Source organism: Mustela erminea, chromosome 21 (genome assembly GCF_009829155.1).
Source record: "Mustela erminea isolate mMusErm1 chromosome 21, mMusErm1.Pri, whole genome shotgun sequence".
Lineage (NCBI taxonomy): Eukaryota > Metazoa > Chordata > Mammalia > Carnivora > Mustelidae > Mustela > Mustela erminea.
In genome coordinates, this window is record NC_045634.1 from 8,311,445 (window position 1) to 8,333,322 (window position 21,878).

General features: G+C 43.3%; 1 protein-coding gene across 12 annotated transcripts in view; it reads right to left on the reverse strand.

Annotated features, from left to right (window-relative positions):
* UNC5D (unc-5 netrin receptor D) overlaps positions 1-21,878 on the reverse strand; it is a 556,683-nt gene that overhangs the window by 50,809 nt on the left and 483,996 nt on the right. For all 12 annotated transcript variants that reach the window (XM_032329091.1, XM_032329087.1, XM_032329090.1 and 9 more), the window contains 2 exons: positions 18,037-18,414; positions 12,080-12,164 (listed from right to left, as the gene is read on the reverse strand). In XM_032329091.1, the coding sequence (XP_032184982.1) occupies positions 12,080-12,164; positions 18,037-18,414 (463 nt within the window). The remainder of the gene's footprint in view (positions 1-12,079; positions 12,165-18,036; positions 18,415-21,878) is intronic.

Here is a 21,878-nt window from a genome sequence, read left to right on the forward strand (position 1 = left end):
CTTAAGGTCTCAGATGATGCTACTGTGGTGGAAAATAGAACCACACAGGGATTGTCCTACATCCCCTTTCTCCGAGTAGCGTGTGGTTAATAAGCAATGATGTCAGGTTGGGGGGCGGGGTGATTAGCAGTAACTGGAAATAATGCTATAGCTCATCAAGTCATTATATTCCATTAGCTGGGGTGGGGAACAGAGCAGTTAGCGCGGTGGATTGCAACAAGCAACAAGCACAATTCACTGAGGAGAGAAGCATATGGCTCTACGACAAAAGGGTTTAAAGATCTGGGTCACCCACTTGGTATTGTCTGAAATAGGATCACAGGAGGGGAGATAGCACGAGGGGGGCTGGGGCAGGAGGGGAATTATATTCATACTGGGGTCTGTATCTGAGTTTGCTGAAACGGAGCAGTACCACACTGAGAGATGAGACTGTTTGCATACATTAAATGGCTTTAGTTTACACACACGCGCATAGGTGTTTACCAATTAATATTACTGAAGGAATCGCAAATCATGTGTAAGGCACCAGTTCTTAGACACAATTTAAGCCTCATCTTTCATGCAGTGCTGGGCTTGGGTTCAGCTTGTTTACCAGGAGTGGCAGGACGATAGCTCATTGAGATGCTTTATGGTGGATGATGGGATGGGAGTGTGTGGGTCTATGTGGCACGCGGCGATGACAGTCTTTATACCTACAAGTTGCCGACGCATTTCCATCTCAAATGGGACAAACAGACTCTTCTGGGGCAAACCCGAGTCCTATTTCTAGGATCACTTTCTTTTAGACTGGGAAAGAACTCAGGAGCTATCAGTCCCAATACCATCTTTGTTCAGATGACGAAACACAGGGCAGAGGGTGGGGTTGAGCAACGAGCCAAAGTTGGACCTCGCTCGCGACAGAGGGGGGACTAGTCTCTTTTGCTAGTGGTGGTGGTGGTGGAGGGATATGTGCGGGGGCAGGCAGGGGAAGGAACTGATGTTCTCTGGGACACAGTCCCTATACCTGGCATTTCTAAGGTCAAACGCCGGCATGAGAGTTATAAGGGTGTATTCCTAGGGACTGCGTCTTAGGAAGATGGCGGGCACTAAGGTACAGTGATTGCAACAGAAGCTTATGGTATTTTCCTATTATCCCTGAGCCACAGACTTAGTGGCTTAAGACAACCTAAACTTACTATCTCACGGTTTTGTAGGTCTCACTGAGCTAAAATATGTCAGAGGGGCTGCGTTCCTTCTTGAGGTGCTAGAGAAGAATACATTTCCTTGCCTCTTCCAGCTTCTGGTGGTCCCTCTTCCCTATGCCATTAGCACAGCATCCTTACAGCTCTGTATCAGACTCTGATACTCTGCCTTCCTCTTACGAGAACTTTTCCATGAACCCCCCTGCATAACCCAGGGTAATTTCTCCCTCTCAAGGTCCTTAACCTTAATCACACCTGTGAAGTCCCCTTTGCCAGGCAGCATAGCATCCACAGGCTCTAGGGATTAGTGTGGACATTTTGGGGAGGGGTGGCATTCTTCTGTCTGCTACCTGGTTTTTCATGGTGCGTTCACTTTAAAGTTAGAACCTAGAGATCCCCCTGCTTCTGTCTCCTGATCCCCTCTTGTCTCCAAGATGCCACACAACTGGACCGAGGTGTTGTTTGGCCTTTGGGCATGTCCATCCTCGTTTCCAGAGGGAAGCTCCCTATCTGTCTACAAGTTTATGGGGTCCTGGGAAGTTCCCATTCCTTTGTCTTAAAGACGATAACCAAAGGAGTTAGGAGGTTGGTCATCTAGGTTTTTTTCAAGGGCTGTGCAGATTGTCTTAGAAAGCATGGCGGCCAGCCTCAGTGTGGGCTGGTGTGTTCTGGCATTTTTATGAGGCTATAACTAAGTGAAGTGGAAAGGATGATATATATTAAATATCTTAATAGGACAGGTTATTTCTACTTCCAGCGTAGGCAATAAAAGAGATGGCATATACAAATAAAAATAATTACCGTATGTGGTGCTCCTTTACAATGCGCAATCAAACTCATGAACCGATGACTTTCCTCTTATTGAATTAAGGTGCACCTTCCATTCAGATCTATTAACAACATTCACAAACCATTGTTATCTTGTCAATGGCATCTTTAATTAAAGACTCCTCTGGACCGTTCTAATCACTTCACATTGTGAGCTCACAGGGGCTTCCGACGTACTCTGATGAAAATGATGGCAATTTTTATTTATGCGTATTTGTTTGTGGACCAAGGGGCCGTGGGGTGGGAGGAGCGGTGAAGAGCGTGGTGTGCAGAAATTCTTTCCAAAAAAAGCAGATCAGAAGATGACAGCATGAGAGACATCCCCCTCCCTTTCTCTTTCCCCCTCTTCCTTCTTTCTCTCCTCCGCTCCTCTTGTTGTGGGGGTAATGGCGTTCTCCTCGAACTGAAATGACTTTGTGAAGGAGTCTCCGTGATTTCATGGCAGTAAAGGACACAGTCTTCAGCTAAAGGTGCATTAACCCTTCTAAGCCATTAAGATACCATTTGATTAATTGCCCCTTTTATCACACTGCATGGCACTGGTAGCGTGAACGAATTAATGTGTTTCCCAAATGGCAGCAATCTGTTCCCCTTGCACTCGCGCAAAGAGCCCCTTTGTTTGTTCCTTAGAAAGCACCTTCCTTCGTCAGCATTGCCTCTGCCAGACACAGAGCTCATTAATGCCGAATCCCCTCCAAAGGGACGATGTTTTCCATTCTGAGTCTTCCAGTAAAAAAATCCCTAAAACTCCCTTAAAGCCACAAGCGGGATTCCAATCTATGACTGAGCATTGAACAGAACTGGTGACAGAAAACAATCTGTTCACTTCTGTCCATCACGATCTAGCAAGGGAAGCCTGACAGATCTTGTGCAAGGCTGGCCTAAGCTGCCAGCCCAGCTTGACTGGCCACTGATCTCCTACTGTGGACACGAGTCCACTCTTTGGACTCCACGTAATACGCTTCTAGAGTATAAATCCTAGGCCCCCATGTAAGGAGAGATCGAAGCAGACTGAAAGGAATTGATGGAGAGTCCTTCGTATCTTCACAAGCTCTGATCTTAGAGTGAACAGTTAGTATGTGTGCTATCACTGAATTGATCTTTCCTCCCAGTCTAGGAATGAGGTAGCCATCTAAAGGAACCCAGCATCATGGGGACAGAGCTAAAGCACATTCCAAGGACTCCAGAGAACTTATCTATGCAATTAAAAAAAATAATAATAAGGCCGGATGAAAGACAATAATATCAAAAGATAGCATTTGTATGGTGCTTTATACTTTGCACCAGACTTCTCATATATGTCACTTTATTGTCCTCCCCCAAATCCTGGAAGGCAGCTAATATTATACAGGATTTCTAAATGGTACAGTTGAGGCCCAGAGAAAGAAAATGACTTGCTCACAGTCATTCAGGCTGGAGAAGTCGCTGCAGCTGGGGAGCTGGGACTCAGGCCTTCGGAATCCCTGTGTTCTCACTGGCACCTGTCATCTCCTTTCTGGTCCCTCTTTACCTGTCAGGGGAGACCAGGGACCGCGTCTATACTACTTTTGCGACAAGTTATGTGTGTTGTCGCTTCACTTCAGTGAGCTCCAGGACTGGCCGATTCTTACCCAGCTAGAGAGGCAAAGAAAACAAAGGTAGACAGAAAACTCCGGCCCTGCACACAGCAGGCAGGCAGGCAGGCAGGCAGGCAGGGTTTGTGGCCAATAGCATGACTTTCTGCTCTGAGCATTTGCTGCCAGATAGTCTGGCCAAAAGCTTCACCGGGGATTTCGATTCAGCAGTTGTCTTTTTTTTCTTGGTTATAAATATTGTTTTTGCATTGTATTGATTTATTCTTTAATCAGTTTCCTTTCTACCCCCTTTCTTGTAAGTCAGAGGGCTGTGTTTATTCCCCGGAAAGAAAGCCAAAGAGGCTCCTGGAGCAACTATTATCACCAACTGTCAGGTGACCTTCAGTTGGCAAATCACTCTCAACTACTTAATCGTCAGTTCCCAAGGAAGAATTCTGGGAATTATCTTCCACTCCTTCATCGCTCACATTAACAGCTCCCTCCCAATCTCTCGTGCACAACCAAAGACAAGGGCACTCAAAAGTAGAGTGACTATTATTTATAGCCCACACGCAGATACTTCCGAGGATGAAGAGGGCACTATTAATAAATGTGCTAGGCAAAAATGAGGCACATGTTCACTGTCCTCACAAGAAGGGTGCTGGCATAAAAAAGACTTGAACTGGGAAGTGGTCCTAGAGATGAAGCAGAAAATAAGATACCAAAAATGGTGGACCAGATCTCCTGAAGCTGATTCTTCCTTAATCCCTATCTAGCACGTAACTGTCAATTTCCTCTAGGCAACAAATTACTCTCTAACGTAGTCTAGTCCTTATCACTCTTCCTTGCATATTTTGTTCAGGTTTGCTTCGTTCCAAAGTATATGATGCTCTTTATACCCCGTGCCTTGACACCTTCTATTCCCTTTGACTGGAATACCTTTTACTCATGTTCAGTTTTTAAGTCAATTGTCCCTTCCTCTTGGAAGCCTTCCCTGAGCCTTTACACATCCCTTTGCTCCTGGTTAGTACATGTGTATCTGTCACCGCATGTATCACGGTGCAGTTATCATCGGTGATTTGAGTAACTGGGTTTGCTTTGGGGGCTTCATCTATTGTGGTATAAGGTGGCTCTAGTTTTCCTAGTGCAAGTTGACCCCTGAATGATACAGCTGAACACCGTTGAAAATGAGCATATAATTTTTGACTCTCCCCAAACTTCACAGCCTATGGTTGACTGGAAGCCTTATCAAGAACATAAATAGTTGATGGATATTTTGTATGTTACATGTATTCCATACTGTACGCTTACGGTAAAGTAAGCTAGAGCAAAGAACATGTTCAGAAAATCGTAAGAGGAAATACATTGACAGCGCTGTACTGTACTGAAAAAACTCATGGAAGCGGATATCAGCGTTCAAGCCTGTGTTGTTCAAGGGTCAGTTATAACGGCTAATGCTTGTGCTTACTGGAACTTCCCAGGATAACAGGGTCCCTTGAAAACTTCCCAGTTTGACACTATATTTTAATAGTTAATTAAACAGAGGAGACCTAAAAACTATGTTAAAAATTTAATCTTCCATCTGATTCAAAATTCCACCCTCACCCCTGGTACCCACGCACACAGACACACAAGACCACACACGCATGCGCACACACACACACACACACACACACACACACACACGGGGCTCTAGAGCAGACCTCCTGCTCCATCCTGTCTTCTCTCACCAGGAGCTCATCCCCATGGCACTGCAAGAGAGAGCAGGGATAGGAAAGCACACCACCTCCTTACGTAACTACCTGTGACAGGATGATGATATGTTCTCAGGTGACTCACAAGTCTTAAGAGAATCCTTACCAGATTCAGTAGATAGGTGGGGATGCCCAAAGTCCCCTGGGACAGAGGGTGCTGGTGATGGGACAGCAAACAGTTGCTGTGAAGCATCTGTAGTTTCTGCGGGTCTCGGTTACTTCCGCCAACTGGCCCCCATCTGGCAGCATCTTGACTCTGCTCTCTGACTTCTTTGCCTCACATTGCACTGGCCCCTGGCAAACCTGTTTTCAACCTCACTTACTCTCTCTGGCTTGGGTCCATCTTCTCTACCCCTTGGAAGGATGGGGACCTGGGAATAATGGAAGTGTTCTTTGCTCCTTTCTCCTTGGTTTTTAGCATCACGGGACAAGTCAACAAGCTTATAAACAATGAGAAAATCAAATATCACTGTCCAGTTCTCCTGCAGATGGCCCAAGTTTAATAAAGAATTCTCTTGAGCCTATTCTCTTTGACATTGGAGAGAGCAGGGGCAGCCATTTTTGATGACTGTTCTCCTCCAAAATAGGACTTATTTTCTCTCTTCTTCTATCAATAGGGAGGGAGAGGACCTGGTCTGTGAGCGGTCTGGGGAGCAGTAGTGCCCGTGCTGATGAAATGAAGCTTCTTGGAAGGTTTGGCAGGGAGGTGGGATAATCAGCCTTTGGCATAATAGTTTGAAAATCTCTGAAATTAGAATGTGGGGGCACTTCTCTCTCTCTCTGGTGGTCTCTGTACATATGCTCTGAGCTTTGTCAATTTTCAGAATACAGAAAAGGCCACTGTACCCCCAAACATCATTCTGATACATATATACAACCTCAGTCCTTCTACCATCACCTCCACCAGAAATAAACTCCTTATAGAAGGGATATTTTATCCTGCTTTACAGTACTGGGCAGATTTGGGGCTTAATAGTCATAGACTATACTGAGCTCTAATTTTAATTGGGAAGATTTTTCCAAAAGTCAGCAACAGTTTTGCAGTGCTGAAGGGGCAGTGTTTTTTGCCTGAGCTGGGGGATGGCTTGAGACGGACCCTAGCAGGTAGGTCTCCCAAGCTGGAGAAAGCCAACAGAGATACAAAACAACCCAGAAGCTTTTAGCCAGGTTTTCTCCCTGGTGGCAATGTCTTGAGAAGTCACCTGGTGGCAGGGTGGAACCAGGGTTCACTACTTTGTGAGAAATCAGAGCTCTGGGAGGCCCAAGGAAAGTGAATGTAGTTTCCTATTTTTCTGTGACATGGGGTTTTAGATTGACCTCAAATGTCTTTCACACAAAGACTAGTCATCATTAAAATTTCATTTTTACAGGAATGGCCATCCGTAGCCAGGTTTTCTTCTTACTCTTCTAGAAACGAGATCAGCCTAAGTGTGTTTCTGAGGTTTTATATGTTTGGCTAGACCTGAGTCACGAAGACGTACGTGCGTGTGCGTGTCCGTGTGCATGCGTGCTGGTCTTGTCACTGTGGAGGGACAGCTACAGGAAGCCATATTCCACAGGAACAGCCTCTACCACACTGTTTTCGTGGTGAGCCATTCCTGGGAAAGAAATTCTCTTCAGTTCCCAGGGTGACTTTTTGTGTCTTCCTGGTCTCGTGTTTGGTCTTACCTCATGGTTTGCTGTTAAAACTCTTGCTCCATCAAGGCACTGTAAAAATAGCTCATGCGTCCTAACACCACCACATGTTTTCCCGCTCTTCACCCCAAGAAGTACCCACTGACTCAGACCATTCAGAAGCAAAACAAAACCAGAAGAGAAAAAGTGGTTGAAATACACCATCTGGGCCGAGCCCAAATTCAAGACTATGTGTCTTTTTGTAAATTTTTCAATAACGTTACTTATATTTCCAGTTCCAGTTTCGGCATTTGGTTAGGGATAGCCGCATGACAGTGTAATTGGAAAAGGAAATGAGTGTTTGCCTTTGGTTTCGTTTTATTGCTTCTTGGAAGAAAGCTCCATATAATAATTTTCTGGTCCAGTTCTCTACTCTCTGACTACGGGGTAGGGAGGCGTGCGAGACCTGTGGGAAGGATAGAGGAAAGGCTGTGTTGCATCCACATCTTTTCTTATTGTAATCCATGTGAGAAGAGTCTCTAAAATGAGACTTTAATTCCCTTGCCGAGATACCTGCATTGTATAAAAGTTTATCAAAACCCGGTCAGAAAGGATGAGAAGAATTTGACCCCAAAAGCTCCTGTCGAAATGTACCAACAACAACCCCAGATTCTTTCAAATTGATGTTTGGGAAAAGAGAGGGGCTTTCTGAGAATGATCAGTACTGGGCTCCCGCCCTCCAAAGGGGGCCGATAGGAAAGGAGGTCATGTGACCTCTTGACTTCGAGCTGGCTGACCAAATGCTCCTGTTCTGGGAAGAGCGCCAGGGCTTCCCTAGCAAATACTTCTGGCAGCCCCAATTTCATGCTCTTGCCTTTCTGTGAGGCTACTCGAGTTCCCGTTCCTGGGATGCCACTAAGTGTTCTTTCATTTGTGAATGGCTCAGTGTGTGAAACCTAACTCATTGTCCAATCTGTGCCCTGGCCTGGCTACACTTGGAAGGAAGCTGCTTAAGATAATGACTTAAAAGCAGGGAAAGATATCTGCATTCAGCCACTCTTGTGCTATGTAGATTATGGAAAAGGTATCCTGGAGCTGAACATTGAGGTAGTTACTGCCCTTATGCCTTTCTTTGCCTGGCTAATTTCTACTGATGTTTTAGACTCAGGTCAAGTGACATCTTCTGGAAAGCACTCTTCTCTACATCCCGTCTGTGTGTCTATGCCTGGACTGGATTAAGGCCATTTTGTATTTTTCCCTGGTTTTCCATGAGGTTCCCTGTTGCAGTGTGGTTCCACATTGAATTGCAAAGTGATCCTGGCCTTCAGCAATCTGGGCCCCTCCCCATCTGTTTCATGGTTTATTTCCATCATTAGGCATAAGCCTTGTCTCTCCCCAAGTGTGCTTTACTGGACTCACGGATGACCTACCTAACTGTGCCTTAAGGTAGGGGCTGGGACGAAGCATTGAAATGCCTGCTAAGCCAGATCAGCTTGCTTTGGTGCCTCATCTGGCTACAGCCCAAGTCGAGCTTACTAACTTTTCTTGCTGTTGATTTTCAAATCTATAAAAAATTAGGATAATCATTATTGTTTACCGTGTGGGCTCAATGTGAAGATGAAAGCATATACTGTAGGTAGAATGCTTTGTCAAATCTAAGTGTAGCAAGGAAGAAAAGAATACTTATTTTATCACGTTTCAGATTTCTGTATCCCTGTGTACCACACAATCCCACCATATCCCTATAAGGTAGAGGACACATCTGGGTTGCAAAGAGTTTTATGAACTTCCCTAAAGTCACATGGAGGAAGCAGTGAAGCTTAGATCTGAACCCAGGGCTTCTGATGTCTGGGCTCACACTCTTAGCCACTGCGTTGAGATGTTTCCTAACATCATGTCCCCTGAGACTCATCACTTTGGTGGGACTTGTTTCCAGCCTCTGTGCTCTCAGTTCTATGATGTAACAATGCAATTTTCCCAATGTATTTCTAAGAAAAACTCAACTTGATCCTGTCTTTCTGCCTTGCTTAATTCTCGTGCTCAGAGACAGAGATTCCAGAGGATGCCCCATTCTAGGGGCTGAGAGTTGGAACATGAAGTCAGAAAGCGGTTTCCATAAAGGCTCTGACATCAGGGAGAGGTGGCATCCTTTAGTGTGTGAGCACTGCCATTGCGGTCAGTTAGCCTGAAGTCAAATCCCAGCTCCGCCAGGAGAGTAACATGCCCTTCGAAGCAGCTTTGCTGCTTGGAGCCTTCATGTTTTTAGATTTTTTTTTTTTCCTCCTTTCTAAAATTGCTACAACATCCTCTTCTTTTGACATAATGGAAGACTAAATGAGTCAAATGCATGCGAGAGCACTTTGCAAGTTACACAGAAACAGAGGTAATTATTACTTTTCCAAGAATGCAAAGTCCTCATCCAGCAAAACATTTAATATGCATATCTGTCCAAAAAGCCAACAGAGATCATCTCCTCAGCATTATGGGCAACCAGAGGTCCAGACCGCTGCACGAGGTTGGGAGAGATTCATGAAAATCATAGCTTAAGCCTGAAAGTGTAGACAGAGCAGGGACACTGAGGAAGAGTGACATCATTCCATTTAATGGGAAGTACAGAGTGTCCTCCTGGAGACTTCCCAGCAATAGAAGCCGGGCCTTCCAAGAGGGCCAGGGTGCATAAATTCACACAATGAACACCCTCACTGAAAACCTACCCAGATTTCAAAATACAGCCCTAGGAACCTATTTGAATACAGGGGGTTATTTTAAGTCTGTGATTCATTCCACATAGCCCTGTCTCTGGGAATCTGCTACTGAATTAGGATCAATGATTTCAGTGACAGTTCCACTAACTCATCAACCAGCTATCCCAGAGATGTCACTCAGAAAAAAGCAACAGAAAGGTGCCATCAATAGGAAAACGGAATGGACTTTAAAGAGGCTGTTTTCAAGATCTGACTGTAATTCTGGGTGTGGAAGTGACGGAAAGTCAGAGGTTAAAGGGACGGAACCGTGCTGTTCCAGGTCTACAGATGGTAGAGAAAAACAGGCCTCCTTCTGAGCACAAGTTCAGCAGGACAGAAGGACACCATAAGATGACAATGGGTTTTTAAGTGATGTCCCAAAGGCAAGGTGACACTAAACAGGGCTACATTTTGGCCTTCTGATTAACCCCAGGATGAAAAGCTGCAGAACTTAGATCTGAGCAACCTCCTGTTAGGGATGGAAAAAAAAAAAAAATCACCAAGCTTAAGAAAAGTAGCGGCAGAAAGGCATATGCTATTTTTAGTGTTTTCGTAAGTAGTTTGGAGCATTTTGAAATGAAGATTTTCAAGAAAGCTAAATGAGCAGTAGCCTGCGACTGGTCATTTTCTTAAGAGCTAGGAACATCTGGGAAGGTTTGAGCAGCAGGAAAACAAGAAAAGAAATGTAGGCCTCCTGCAACTGTATCTTATCCTCCAATGAGTAGACGGGAAAATGCCCACCTCACAGAGCTGAAGTCCTTGAAGAAACATTCCTGTTGCTGTCCACCGTCCTGGACAACAGTAATAAACTCATGTCTTAGATATGGATAGTTAAACCAGACAGGTTAGCACAGAACTTAAAAAGCTCGTGGTGGTCCAGGAGGCGACTGCATCAGGCCAAACCTGTCTTTCAAGGTCTGTGGACTCTGGCATGTCTTTAATATATTTCTCCTCCTCCTTTTGTAATTGCAGGACAGCTTGAGTGATGTTTCCCACATAAGTCCTATTTATTGAGGTGGAAGACACTGGGTTTGAGAGGAAAGAGCTGAACGTAGGCCCAGTGGATGGATTATAAGGAAGGAAGCTGGAGGCTGGGGCAAAGGTTTGCAAGAGGCTGTGATTCGGGCAGACTGACTGGATTCAGCCTCGTTCTTGATTTTTGCAGGATGACCTTTTCAGCAGCATGTGTAGAATGGACCCTGACCTAAATTTTAAACAGCTATGGCTTCTCATAGAAGTCAACTGAAGGGATATAAAAGAGGTGACCCTTATCCAGGAAACTCCATTTTTAGGTCTGCTTAAGTGAGATGCTGAGTAAACTCCAAACCCATCTGCATCTTGGTTGCCTCTACTTGTACATGGAGGTGTTCAGACCCTAGCATGCCTTCAGGTGTGGAAGTGAGGGATCTAGTTCTCCAGGACTGAAAGGAACAGCACGAGAGCCAGCCACACCACCACCTACTCGCGCGCCCTCTGAGCACCTTGCCAACAGCCAGCTAGCAGAGACTTTTCCATTCCTTCCAAGCTCTCTCGAGCAGAAAGTTAAAACCACTGGGCACCAACAAATCCTTTCATGGAGATAGCTATCAGAATCTGTTCAAACCATCTGTTTCTCTGGCTCTTTTTCCTTCCAGTGTTTTTCCTTCACGTGTTCCCTGCTCACAACAAAAAAAATCTAGCCTCAAAGAACCAAGATGTTAAGACTGAAAATGCCAGAGGTACACATCCAGTTTATGAGAGAAATTGCTTTCTAAAGAGGAGCCGGGTTTTATCTTGTGTGGAGGAAAGCGACATTTCCACAAATATTATACTTGTGCTAAGAAAATAACCAACTACTTTCATTAAAGACTCCGCGACAAGATTTGTATATGTAATTGAATTTAATGCTACTGAAATGTGTCAGACCTGGAAGCTACTGCAGCGGAGAAGGTGTTTTTCCACGGAGGGAAGATTACCTGAGAAATCCTCTCTCAGTCTACAGCAGGTCTTGTGCTGACCTGAAGAGGTCACAGATTGTTCATTCTCAGCATTTGCATGATGCCTAGCACTGAAAAGCGCCTGCTGGGATGATTTTTTTTTTTTTTCTTTTGAGAGAAAAATTAGGTGAGGCAATCAGTATGGAGGGGACCTGCAAAGGACTTGCCTACTGAGTCATGGTTGTTTGTTGTCTGCGGTCAAGAGGTCAGTGACCTAGATGAGCCACTGAAAATTGCAGAGCTAGCTCTGTGTGTTTTCATTTTAGCCTACACTTTTGCAACTGGTATTTCCCTCTGTTTAGTCAAGTAATGCACGGATCTTAGCTGTACACCTCCACGCCAAATTATCTCAAAAACCTCAGGTTTTCTGCAGAAGCTCTGTTCTGTATTTAAGATGTCATCAATATGCCACGCTTCTCCGTCTCTCACCTAGGTTCACCTTGGTTGATGGACATGTAGATCTCCCAAGAGTTCTCTTCTGGGATGGCGCCGTGCGGTATGAGTAGACTCACTCCTAAAACAGAAAAAGCCCAGAGGTTATTCACTGATTTTCCAATAGTCGTGAAGCCCCTCAGCTGAGCACCTTACACACACACACACACACACACACCCCTCACAGTAGTGTATGAAACTCTGATCTTTGAAAAGTTTATAAAGTCCAAGAACTAATGGAGAAAACATTGTTTCCCAACAGTGACATAAAGAGGAGCATGTTACTCGACTGTGTACTCAAATTCAAAATACTTAGAGTCTTCTTGGCACTTTTTAATTCTCTTAAAGGACTGGGCGTCCTGAGACCAGACACCATCAAACCTGTCTGAGAATATAAGAGTTTATCCAACTGTATTGCTGTAGCTCATCTCTCTCTAGTCATTTCCGGAAAAGGCGTCTGAGATGGTGGGCGAGCCCTCTAATGCTTTGTTCAGGCCTGGTATGAAATTGTCTTATAAATTATGCATCTCAAAGTAAGTTTAAAGAGGTGCTGTATTTTTTCAAGAAAACTGGAGGGAAAAAAAAAAAGCAGGGATGAATTTAGGGACGTTATAGGACGAAATACCAGCTATATGACAACCTGTATTTGCTGGGGAAAAAAAGAAGATGAACGTTAAAGGTGGCATAACCATATTCGTGTCAAATCAGAGAAAACTCAGTAGCCTAACTTCAGCAAGATCCTGCAGCACAGGACAGGGAAGGTCCAGGAAGGCATATCACTCTGTGTGTGCAACGTCCTCTCTCTCCTCTTGTCTACTGCGAAGTAAATATTTCACTTTGGCCAAGAGAGAGGAATCTAGAGAAGGCAGAGATTCTTTTTAATGTAGTTTCTTGTTTATAAAAGAGATGAAATAGAGACACAGTAAGACCTTTGCAAAATAAAATCTCAGGGCATCCTCCAAGTCTTTGAATAATGCAGTTCCCACCTTTCCCCCCTTTCATTAGTGCTAATGTAATTGCACAGAAAGCTTTTCAGGTTGCCAGTGGTAATTTACATCTCGAGATGGCAGGCTTTTCTGATATCCTTCGGTGTGCCTGTTAGCTGCTGTGGAATCAAGGAATCCAAGACTCATTGCAAAACATGTTATTTGTGATGCACATTTATGAGCATTAGTCAGTAACATGCTAGTTATCATCAGTATCTTTCACCAGCACTAAGAATGAGGCACATTTAAATCTTGCTTACAGCTTTTCAGCAAGAGTATCCATTTATATTCTGGACTTTATGTCAATGGAACTGTAATTGCCATACTTAGGGGCCTCTGATCAGGCTCCTCCTTTCATTTCCTGTTCTTTTTTAAATGTAGTTGCCAAATGAAGTGGACTCCAGGACATCCTTCCCTGCTGTGGAGCAGAAGGTGTGATACACAGGATATTCACTGGGTGTGGGTGTCAAGCTGAACGCACACCCTACACACTCTGTATTCTCTGTCTGACACAGTACTTTTTCTCTGTTGCCTCTCTTTTAGACACTCTAGGCCCTTAGGACAACAGAGATCTTCAGTCCAAATTCTTTAGATATAGAAGCAAATATGGCATCATCAAACAATGAAAGAATAACTTTATCGTGCTCCCATTTTTCTTTTTCTATTTTTTTCCTTTTTGTAGGTATATTTCACAGGCAATAAATTCTACCCATTTTAAGAGTACAAAATGATGAGTTTCTCATATATACTCTCTTAATCGCCACCATAGTCAAGATACAGAAAAGTTCACCACAGAGTTGCCTGGTGCCCTGTATAGTCCTTTCTTCGATTGCCAACAAAAATGATCACTTTTAACTTTCTGATATGTTGATTAGTGTGTCTTTTGTAAACTCACAAATAAATCCTACAGCGTGCTTAATATAAAAAAAGCATATTATATCAATTACATGTTGCACAATGCCTGACACACAGTAGGCAATCAAAAACAAAAACAAAATCCTGAATAAATGAAGGAATAGGATTAGAAACTGTTTAAAAAAAAAAAAAAAAAGCCAGATGCTGAGACGTGGTCTCTTCTCTAGATCATCCGTGTCTGACAGGCGACTCCCACAACGAATCAGAATAAATATGCATGTGGACATTTGAGATAGGGCTGTTTGTAGAACGGATCCTATCTCATTCCTTTCAAGTCAGCTTAATTCCCTGTGTTCAGATTGAAACATTATTTCATAATACTCTTAAATACGACCTGAATCTACAGGATCATTAGAGCTTTAAATGATTTCATCTTTCCTTCAGTCAGAAACTTCACAATTCTCTTTCAAACATACTTCCCTCCTCCCACTAAAATAAGCATATTGTAAACAGAGATGGGACAAAACCACAGAGGCAGGGTCATGGTGGGTGGTAATGTGGGCGTCAAGTTACAGTTTATGAAGGATGAAAGGCAGAGTGGGGAATCTTTATGCATGTAGTCCCCTTAAGAAGAGTCCGTTTTCAATATGTCACTCACCAGTTATCTCTGATTAAAGAAACATACTCTCTCCCAAACTCCACCTGCTACCCTGACAGCCTTTTATTTGGTATGATAACAGAACCACCTGTCTGAGTTTCTTGCTTCATATTTTGCATAATAAATGATTACTACAGCATGGGGACCATCCCATCCTCTTTGAAAAATCGTTGCCAGGCATCATACAATAATTCGGGATGGATGGCATTAGAACAATTTAATTGCTGTGCCTTGCTTCTTTACACTTTAGCCCCCTAGGGCATATTTCGCATTTATGTTCTGCAAATAACATGGCATATGTTTCAATTCCCCACACTTATTTTTCCTCAAACTCATTCCCAGTGAACAGCTTCAATCTTGTCCAGGACTTCTTATTAGAAGCTTTGAAAATGCCCTTTCACAGAAGAGGTGTTTGGGAACCAGACAATGCTATCAAAACTTTGCGTTTGCAATGCAAGTACTTCTCAAGTCAAAAGGGAAGAAAAAGAAAAATCTGTGTCATGGTTTCATCTCACTTTTTTTGATGAACGTTGAACAGAGCCAGTGAACGGGTTGATCCTGGCCTGCCTTCCACATGTATGTAAACACACAAAGACAGGAAGGGAGAGGAGGAGTGTGGGCCAATTTATTCAACCAGTATCTACTGGAAGCTTGTGAAGTACCACACACTGGGTTAGGAAGGGAAGGGAAGACAAAAATGCAACTCTCCAGGATTTTTATGAATATATCCTGTTCTTAGGAGCGGTCATTTTCTTCTCCCAGAGCCCATACTTCCAGTTTATAGATTCTTACAAGAAGGGTACTTGGTAAGCATGGCTGATCGACTCATTCCGCATTGAGTCTCCTGACGCCAATTAGGACCAGGGAGGATTACGTCCCATGTTGACATTCATGCATATTTAAACGAAGATTCTTAACGATGTCCTAAAATGTGGACTAGGGAAGATTTTGAGAATTGAAAGTTCAGAAACCAAAATCATGATGAGTAGGGTTGCATTTAAGGGCAATTTTTAAGGAATCAGCTGAGGGAGGAGAACAAAACAGCATTTCTCAACTTGAACCTAAGTGCAGTGTCCACTCAGTAAGCTACTGTAGGGTCTGTTAGCTGGAATGGGAGCTTCAGACTAGTCCTATGGCAGATTTCATTTTAGAGGATAAGATCATTGATTTGAAGAGGGTGGTTAGCTATACCTCAGAGTGGGCTGTCAAGACCCTGATGGTCTTGATTCAATGCTCTCTGATTGTTTTGTCACACTTACAGAGAGAGTGCACTCTTTCCTCTCAGTAGCCAACCAGTGACAATTCAGAGCACTACCTAATTCTTGTTGCTTAGAAATCAGAGGAGAGTATGTCCTCTTCGGCCACTCAGTTAGGTCTTAGATGACATCTCTGAAGACTAATCCATTGACAGGATGTCATTTTAAAAGTTACTTGGCCTACAGAGTAGAGAGCCCAGATATGAACCCTCAACTCTATGGCCAAATGATCTTCAACAAAGCAGGAAAAATATCCAGTGGGAAAAAAGTCTCTTAGATAAATAGTGCTGGGAAAATTGGACAGCTACATATAGAAGAATGAAACTTGACCGTTCTCTTACACCATACACAAAGATGAACTCAAAATGGATGAAAGACCTCAACGTGAGTCAGAAGTCCATCAAAATCCTAGAGGAGAACATGGGCAGTAACCTCTTCAACATCGACCACAGTAATTTTTTTCAAGACATGTTTCCCAAGGAAACAAAAGCAGAAATGAGCTTTTAGGACTTCATCAAGATCAAAAGCCTCTGCACAGCAAAGGAAACAGTCCACAATACAAAGAGGCAACCCACAGAATGGCAGAAGATATTTGCAAATGACACTACAGACAAAAGGCTGATATCCAAGATCTATAAAGAACTCCTCAAACTCAACACACACAAAACAGATAATCACATCAAAAAATGGGCAGAAGCCATGAATAGACACTTCTCCAAAGAAGACGTACAAATGGCTATCAGATATATGAAAAAACGTTCATCATTAGCCATCAGGGAAATTCAAATCAAAACCACATTGAGATACCACCTTACACCAGTTAGAATGGCCAAAATTAACAAGACAGGAAACAACAAGTGGTGGAGAGGATGTGGAGAAAGGGAAACCTCCTACACTGTTGGTGGGAATGCAAGTTGGTGCAGCCTCTTTGGAAAACAGTGTGGAGATTCCTTAAGAAATTAAAAATAAAGCTACCCTATGACCCTGCAATTATGCTACTGCATATTTACCTCAAAGATACAGATGTAGTGAAAAGAAGGGCCATCTGTACCCCAGTGTTTATAGCAGCAATAGCCACAATAGCCAAACTGTGGAAAGAACCAAGATGCCCTTCAACGGACGAATGGATAAAGACAATACGGCCCATATACACGATGGAGTATTATGCCTCCATCAGAAAGGATGAATCCCCAACTTTTGTATCAACATGGATGGGCCTGGAGGAGATTATGCTGAGTGAAATAAGTCAAGCAGAGAGAGTCAGTTATCATGTGGTTTCACTTACTTGTGGAGCATAAGGAATAACATGGAAGACATTAGGAGAAGGAAAGGAAAAGTGAATTGGGGTAAATCAGAGGGGGAGAGGAACCATGGAAGATTGTGGTCTCTGAGAAACAAACTCAAGGTTTTGGAGGGGAGAGGGTGGGGGCATGGGTGAGCCTGGTGGTGGGGATTAAGGAGGGAGCATGGAGCACTGGGTGTGGTACATAAACAATGAATCTTGGAAACTGAAAAAATAAAATTAAAAAACAAAAGTTATTTGGTCTATATACCTAAAGTATCCTTGTCAAAACATTAAGAAAACCCCCCTTCTAATCAAAAGGAGGAAAAAAATTCCTAAGAACTAATTGTATGCATGATTTAGCCCTGGACCTGAAGTTTGTATTCAAAAGAGCGACTCGGTAATGAACCTTCATCACTGATCCTCATAAAGTAACATGATAGCAAGGTCTGTGGACACTCGACCATGTTTATTAGATCAGTTATGGAGGAAGTTCGACTCCCAGTGTCCTTCTGCTAAATTATCTACTAGTGTATAAACCATGTTTGGCTATAAAACATGGTATTTCTCATTCCTGTCAAGGAATGTCCTCAGCGCTGCCTGATCATGCTCTAGGAAATATATTTCAAGGGGGTTTAACTCTGGGGACCACCCAAACCTCCTGAGCAAACATGGCTGTCAACTGGAAAAGGCATCAAATAGAGTAAGTGATCTGTGCTGAAGTGACGACCGCAAAATCTAAAATCAGCATTGATTCTGGTTGGCCACGTAAATCAAGGAGGCTTATAGAACCAGAGTTGGTAGCTGTGACACAAAGATGGTAAGCATCTTAAAAACAAATCTTACAGGACATAATTGTATCAATATAAACCATTTAAAAGAATGCTTGGAACACAAACGCACACTTAACCACCTACCTGTATTTGGCATGACTAAGCGTCCTCCTAAGTGGCCAAAGACACCAGTGGTCCTCAGTTCTGTCCTTGTGGGGAGCGATGACAGATTCTGGATGTAGGGTGTTTTATTTCTGGGATGCATCGTACTAAAGCTGCGGTTGTTTCCATGGGGAAAAGTCCCGGAATGATTCTTGCCGTGGTATTCAGCTCTCTCAGACACACCCAGGGACACCATGAATGAGCTCTGGACTTTGACTTTGATGTCGGACAAAGGGTTAAAGAGCGAGGACTCTGTCATGAGTTCCTTGTCCAGAGGGTCCTGGAGGCAGATGGGCCCGCTGTATGTTCGGCTGACTGTGAGGTCTGGTTGCATGGAGGAATTCAAAAGCAGGGAGTTACCTGGTCAAAGAAAATTGATCTGTCACTCAGAAATGAAAAGGCATCCCAGTTACCCCCTTGCCTCTGCCTCTAACTGCATAACCACCCATGCACCTGCCAGCGGCCCTTCAGGCCCCAGCCTCTGCGGCAGCTCTGACAGGCTGGTCAGGAGTGACCAGAGCCTTGGAGATGGGGGCTCTGGCTTTCCCAGCAGAGTCTCCAAATGTCAGTGAACCCAAATCAGGAAAAAAAAAAAAAAATCCAGAGCTCCTCGGATGACATCTTTTCAAAACAAGTATTTCTGGCACTCCATCAGGCAGCAAGCTCAGGTATTATTGTTTATGTGACTATTTTAACTGGCGGAGAGAAGCTTAAAGAAAAAAAAAAAAAAGAAAGATGTTTTGGAATCCAGTTTGGAGGAAAAATAACATCTGTTCATTTGAAATGGTAAGAGGTGACACAGCTAGGTAGGGCTGTTTATAACGAGAACGGCGTTGGTGGCGGCCCATCTCACGTGGCATTCTGGGCAGTTTCTGGAGCCGGGGGAGGAAATGCTGTGTCCTCTGGGCAAAACGGTCAGGGAAGCCCACGGATCGCTCCGTGTCTGAGTCTGCTCTAACAGCGCATATGTCATCCGGAGAGGAAAAAGAGCCCCCCCACGGGGAGAGTGAGACTCCTGATTCTACTCGGGGAGCAGCTGAGAACGGCTTCCTTTCTGTCTCAGAACAACTGAAACCAAAAAATCTTTACAAAAACATGAGAAATTGGACTTTCATTTGTTGGACTTTCACCGATATTTTCTAGGCCAAATATTAAAAAAGAAATGCCGTGCTATTTTCTTGTGATGAAGTAACCTCATTTGTTAGTAAATAACAAAATAACTCTCGGTCCCAAACCTCCCTCCCGTATCAGTCCACCAATGTGACTTCTCAAATTGAAACCCAAACCATATTAAACAATTTTCCTTTGGGGCCTGACAAAATGTTTAAAGTATGATATTTTTGAAAATGTTGCAATTCTAGGCCATATTGTATTAGCCTCTATTGTTCTTCCAACTCATAATTTGTAGCAATGCCAGCAGGAAATCTATAAACCTGACTTTCCCCACCTCTTGTTCGAATGCTCTAAGAATCCAAAATCATAGAGGAGGAGGTTCAAAATGAGATGAAAAGGCTTTGTAGATCTAAAGGCTCCTTGATGATGCATTTTTTTTCATACTTGTGGCTCTGGTGCCAAGACACAATCAAGGAGCTGTGCTTTTTAACGGAACTGCACTGAATTCTACAGGTCTCAGCCTGGTTCTTGTTTATGGTCTTCCTGAGCAAGAAGCAGGACTTAAGAACCATGTCACATCTGAAAAGAATTTGGAACAGACCCTTCCACCGAGACCTAAAAAATCGCATCCCTGAGACTCATGGCTATTTTATCTCAAGTCCTCACCTTCTGGAGCTTACTTTTTGGCCACTTTTAAAAGACCCTCCCAGCTTATGTGAAGCCAAGCAGCAAAAAAGATTTCCTAGAGTTACACTGAAGTCTACCTTAAGGAGAAAATGCCTGATTACAAAAGTATGTACATATGACAAGAGTCCACGGTTGAAGAAAGTTGGCTGATTATTCCACAGCTCCCTTTGGAAATCCTTTTAAAACTTCTGGTCAAATCGAAGCATGGCATTCTGTTTAAAAGTCTCATCACTATTCATCCTCTAGCTCTATTTGCTCAAGAAGGGATGTCTCTTAAGACAATAGAGGTGAGGGGCACCTGGGTGGCTCAGTGGGTTAAGCCTCTGCCTTAGGCTCAGGTCATGATCTCAGCATCCTGGGATCAAGCCCCGCATAGGGCTCTCTGCTCAGCAGGGAGCCTGCTTCCCTCTCTCTCTCTGCCTGCCTCTCCATCTACTTGTGATTTCTCTCTGTCAAATAAATAAAATATTAAAAAAAAAAGACAATAGAGGTGAAAATCATATGAGGGTCAATGGGAGGTGTATGTAGCATCACAGTGAATCTAGGGTAGAGGAGAATCTTAGTAAAAGATTTTTGCTTTAATCACTAGCTTTGGGATATTCTTGGTTAAAAACCAAAATGATAAAGGAAGTTTGGAAGGGCTATCTATTCTTTTAGAGAGTCACAATACAGTACAAGCTCTGAGGAGGCCCACACTGAGGAGATGTGGTTCAGCTTATGCAAGTCAGCATTCTCCAAACCCTTGGGCAAGGAAACCAGCCCCTCACCTGCTGCTTCAGGGAACATACTGGCCTCCTGGGCCAAAGTCAGAGGAAACCACTAGCATTTAGACTCACACTCATTACATTTATTGAGCACCTTCTATATGCCAAGGGCTTATAATCCTTGTTATTCTGGGTCACTTAATCCTCATGAGGACCCTCTGATGTGGATAGGAGGATCCCTATAGCTATAAAACTTGAGACCCAGAGCACAATCAATTAACTAGGTCATACAACAATTTTGGATTCTATCTATCTGACTTCAAAGCCTCTGTCTCTCAAATGACTGTATTTCTTCTATTTTAAAATGTTATAGTCTGAGACCTTGAGACCTTATATTTGATAGAAAAATCTTGCCAGTTTCTTATGGAGTATAAAGATCAGTTCTTCATTTGATTTCTTTTTTTTTTTTTTACATTAAACCCAGTATTTATTTTTTATTTTTTTTCTGTTTCTTTCTTTTTTGTATTTTTAAATTTTTTATTTTTTAAATTTCTTTTCAGTGTACCAGAATTAATTGTTTATGCACCACACCCAGTGCTCCATGTAATACGTGCTTTTCATAATAAACACCACCAGGCTTACCCACCTTCCCACTCCTGCCCCCACCCCGCCCCTTCAAAACGAAATCATATCTACTAAGCTATGCACCCAAGTCAAGGGGCTGTGGCCCTTTCAGAGAAGCAGGCTCAGATCTGAAACTCTGATGCCCAGAAATGAGCGGCAGGCAAGAAAGCATTTTGTCTCTACCAGCCATCTCCCAGTTTCTAGCGTGTTCGGATTCCACTTTGGAACCCAGTCACTCCTCAATCACTACCAAGCAGTGAGACTTCTACTTGTTCAGGGCTATAGGCCCTAGTGATGCATAATAAATAGAAATAAAGGTGATAATATTGACAGGAAGGGTCAAGGTGGAAAACTTCACCCTCTGAAAGGAAGATAGTTTCATTTTTTTCTAAACCAAAACCCATGTATAGCTCATCTCCATCCTGCAATCAGAAACAGATTTGGCTCACATAAGAGAATTAAATGACTCTGTTTTGAAAATGAGCATGGCTATAGTGTGATATGATCGATTTCCTTCTCCCTCCAACAAAAGATTGCCTCGACCGGGCAACAGGTGAGAGTCATTTAAGCTGGGAACTTCATTTTTTCTTCCCCTGCTGGCTACCTGACCCATCAGAGATTCTCTGAAGTCCTTTTCACTTCTACAAAATAGAAGTAACACAAATCACTCTACCTAGTCTGTAATAAAATTCATAT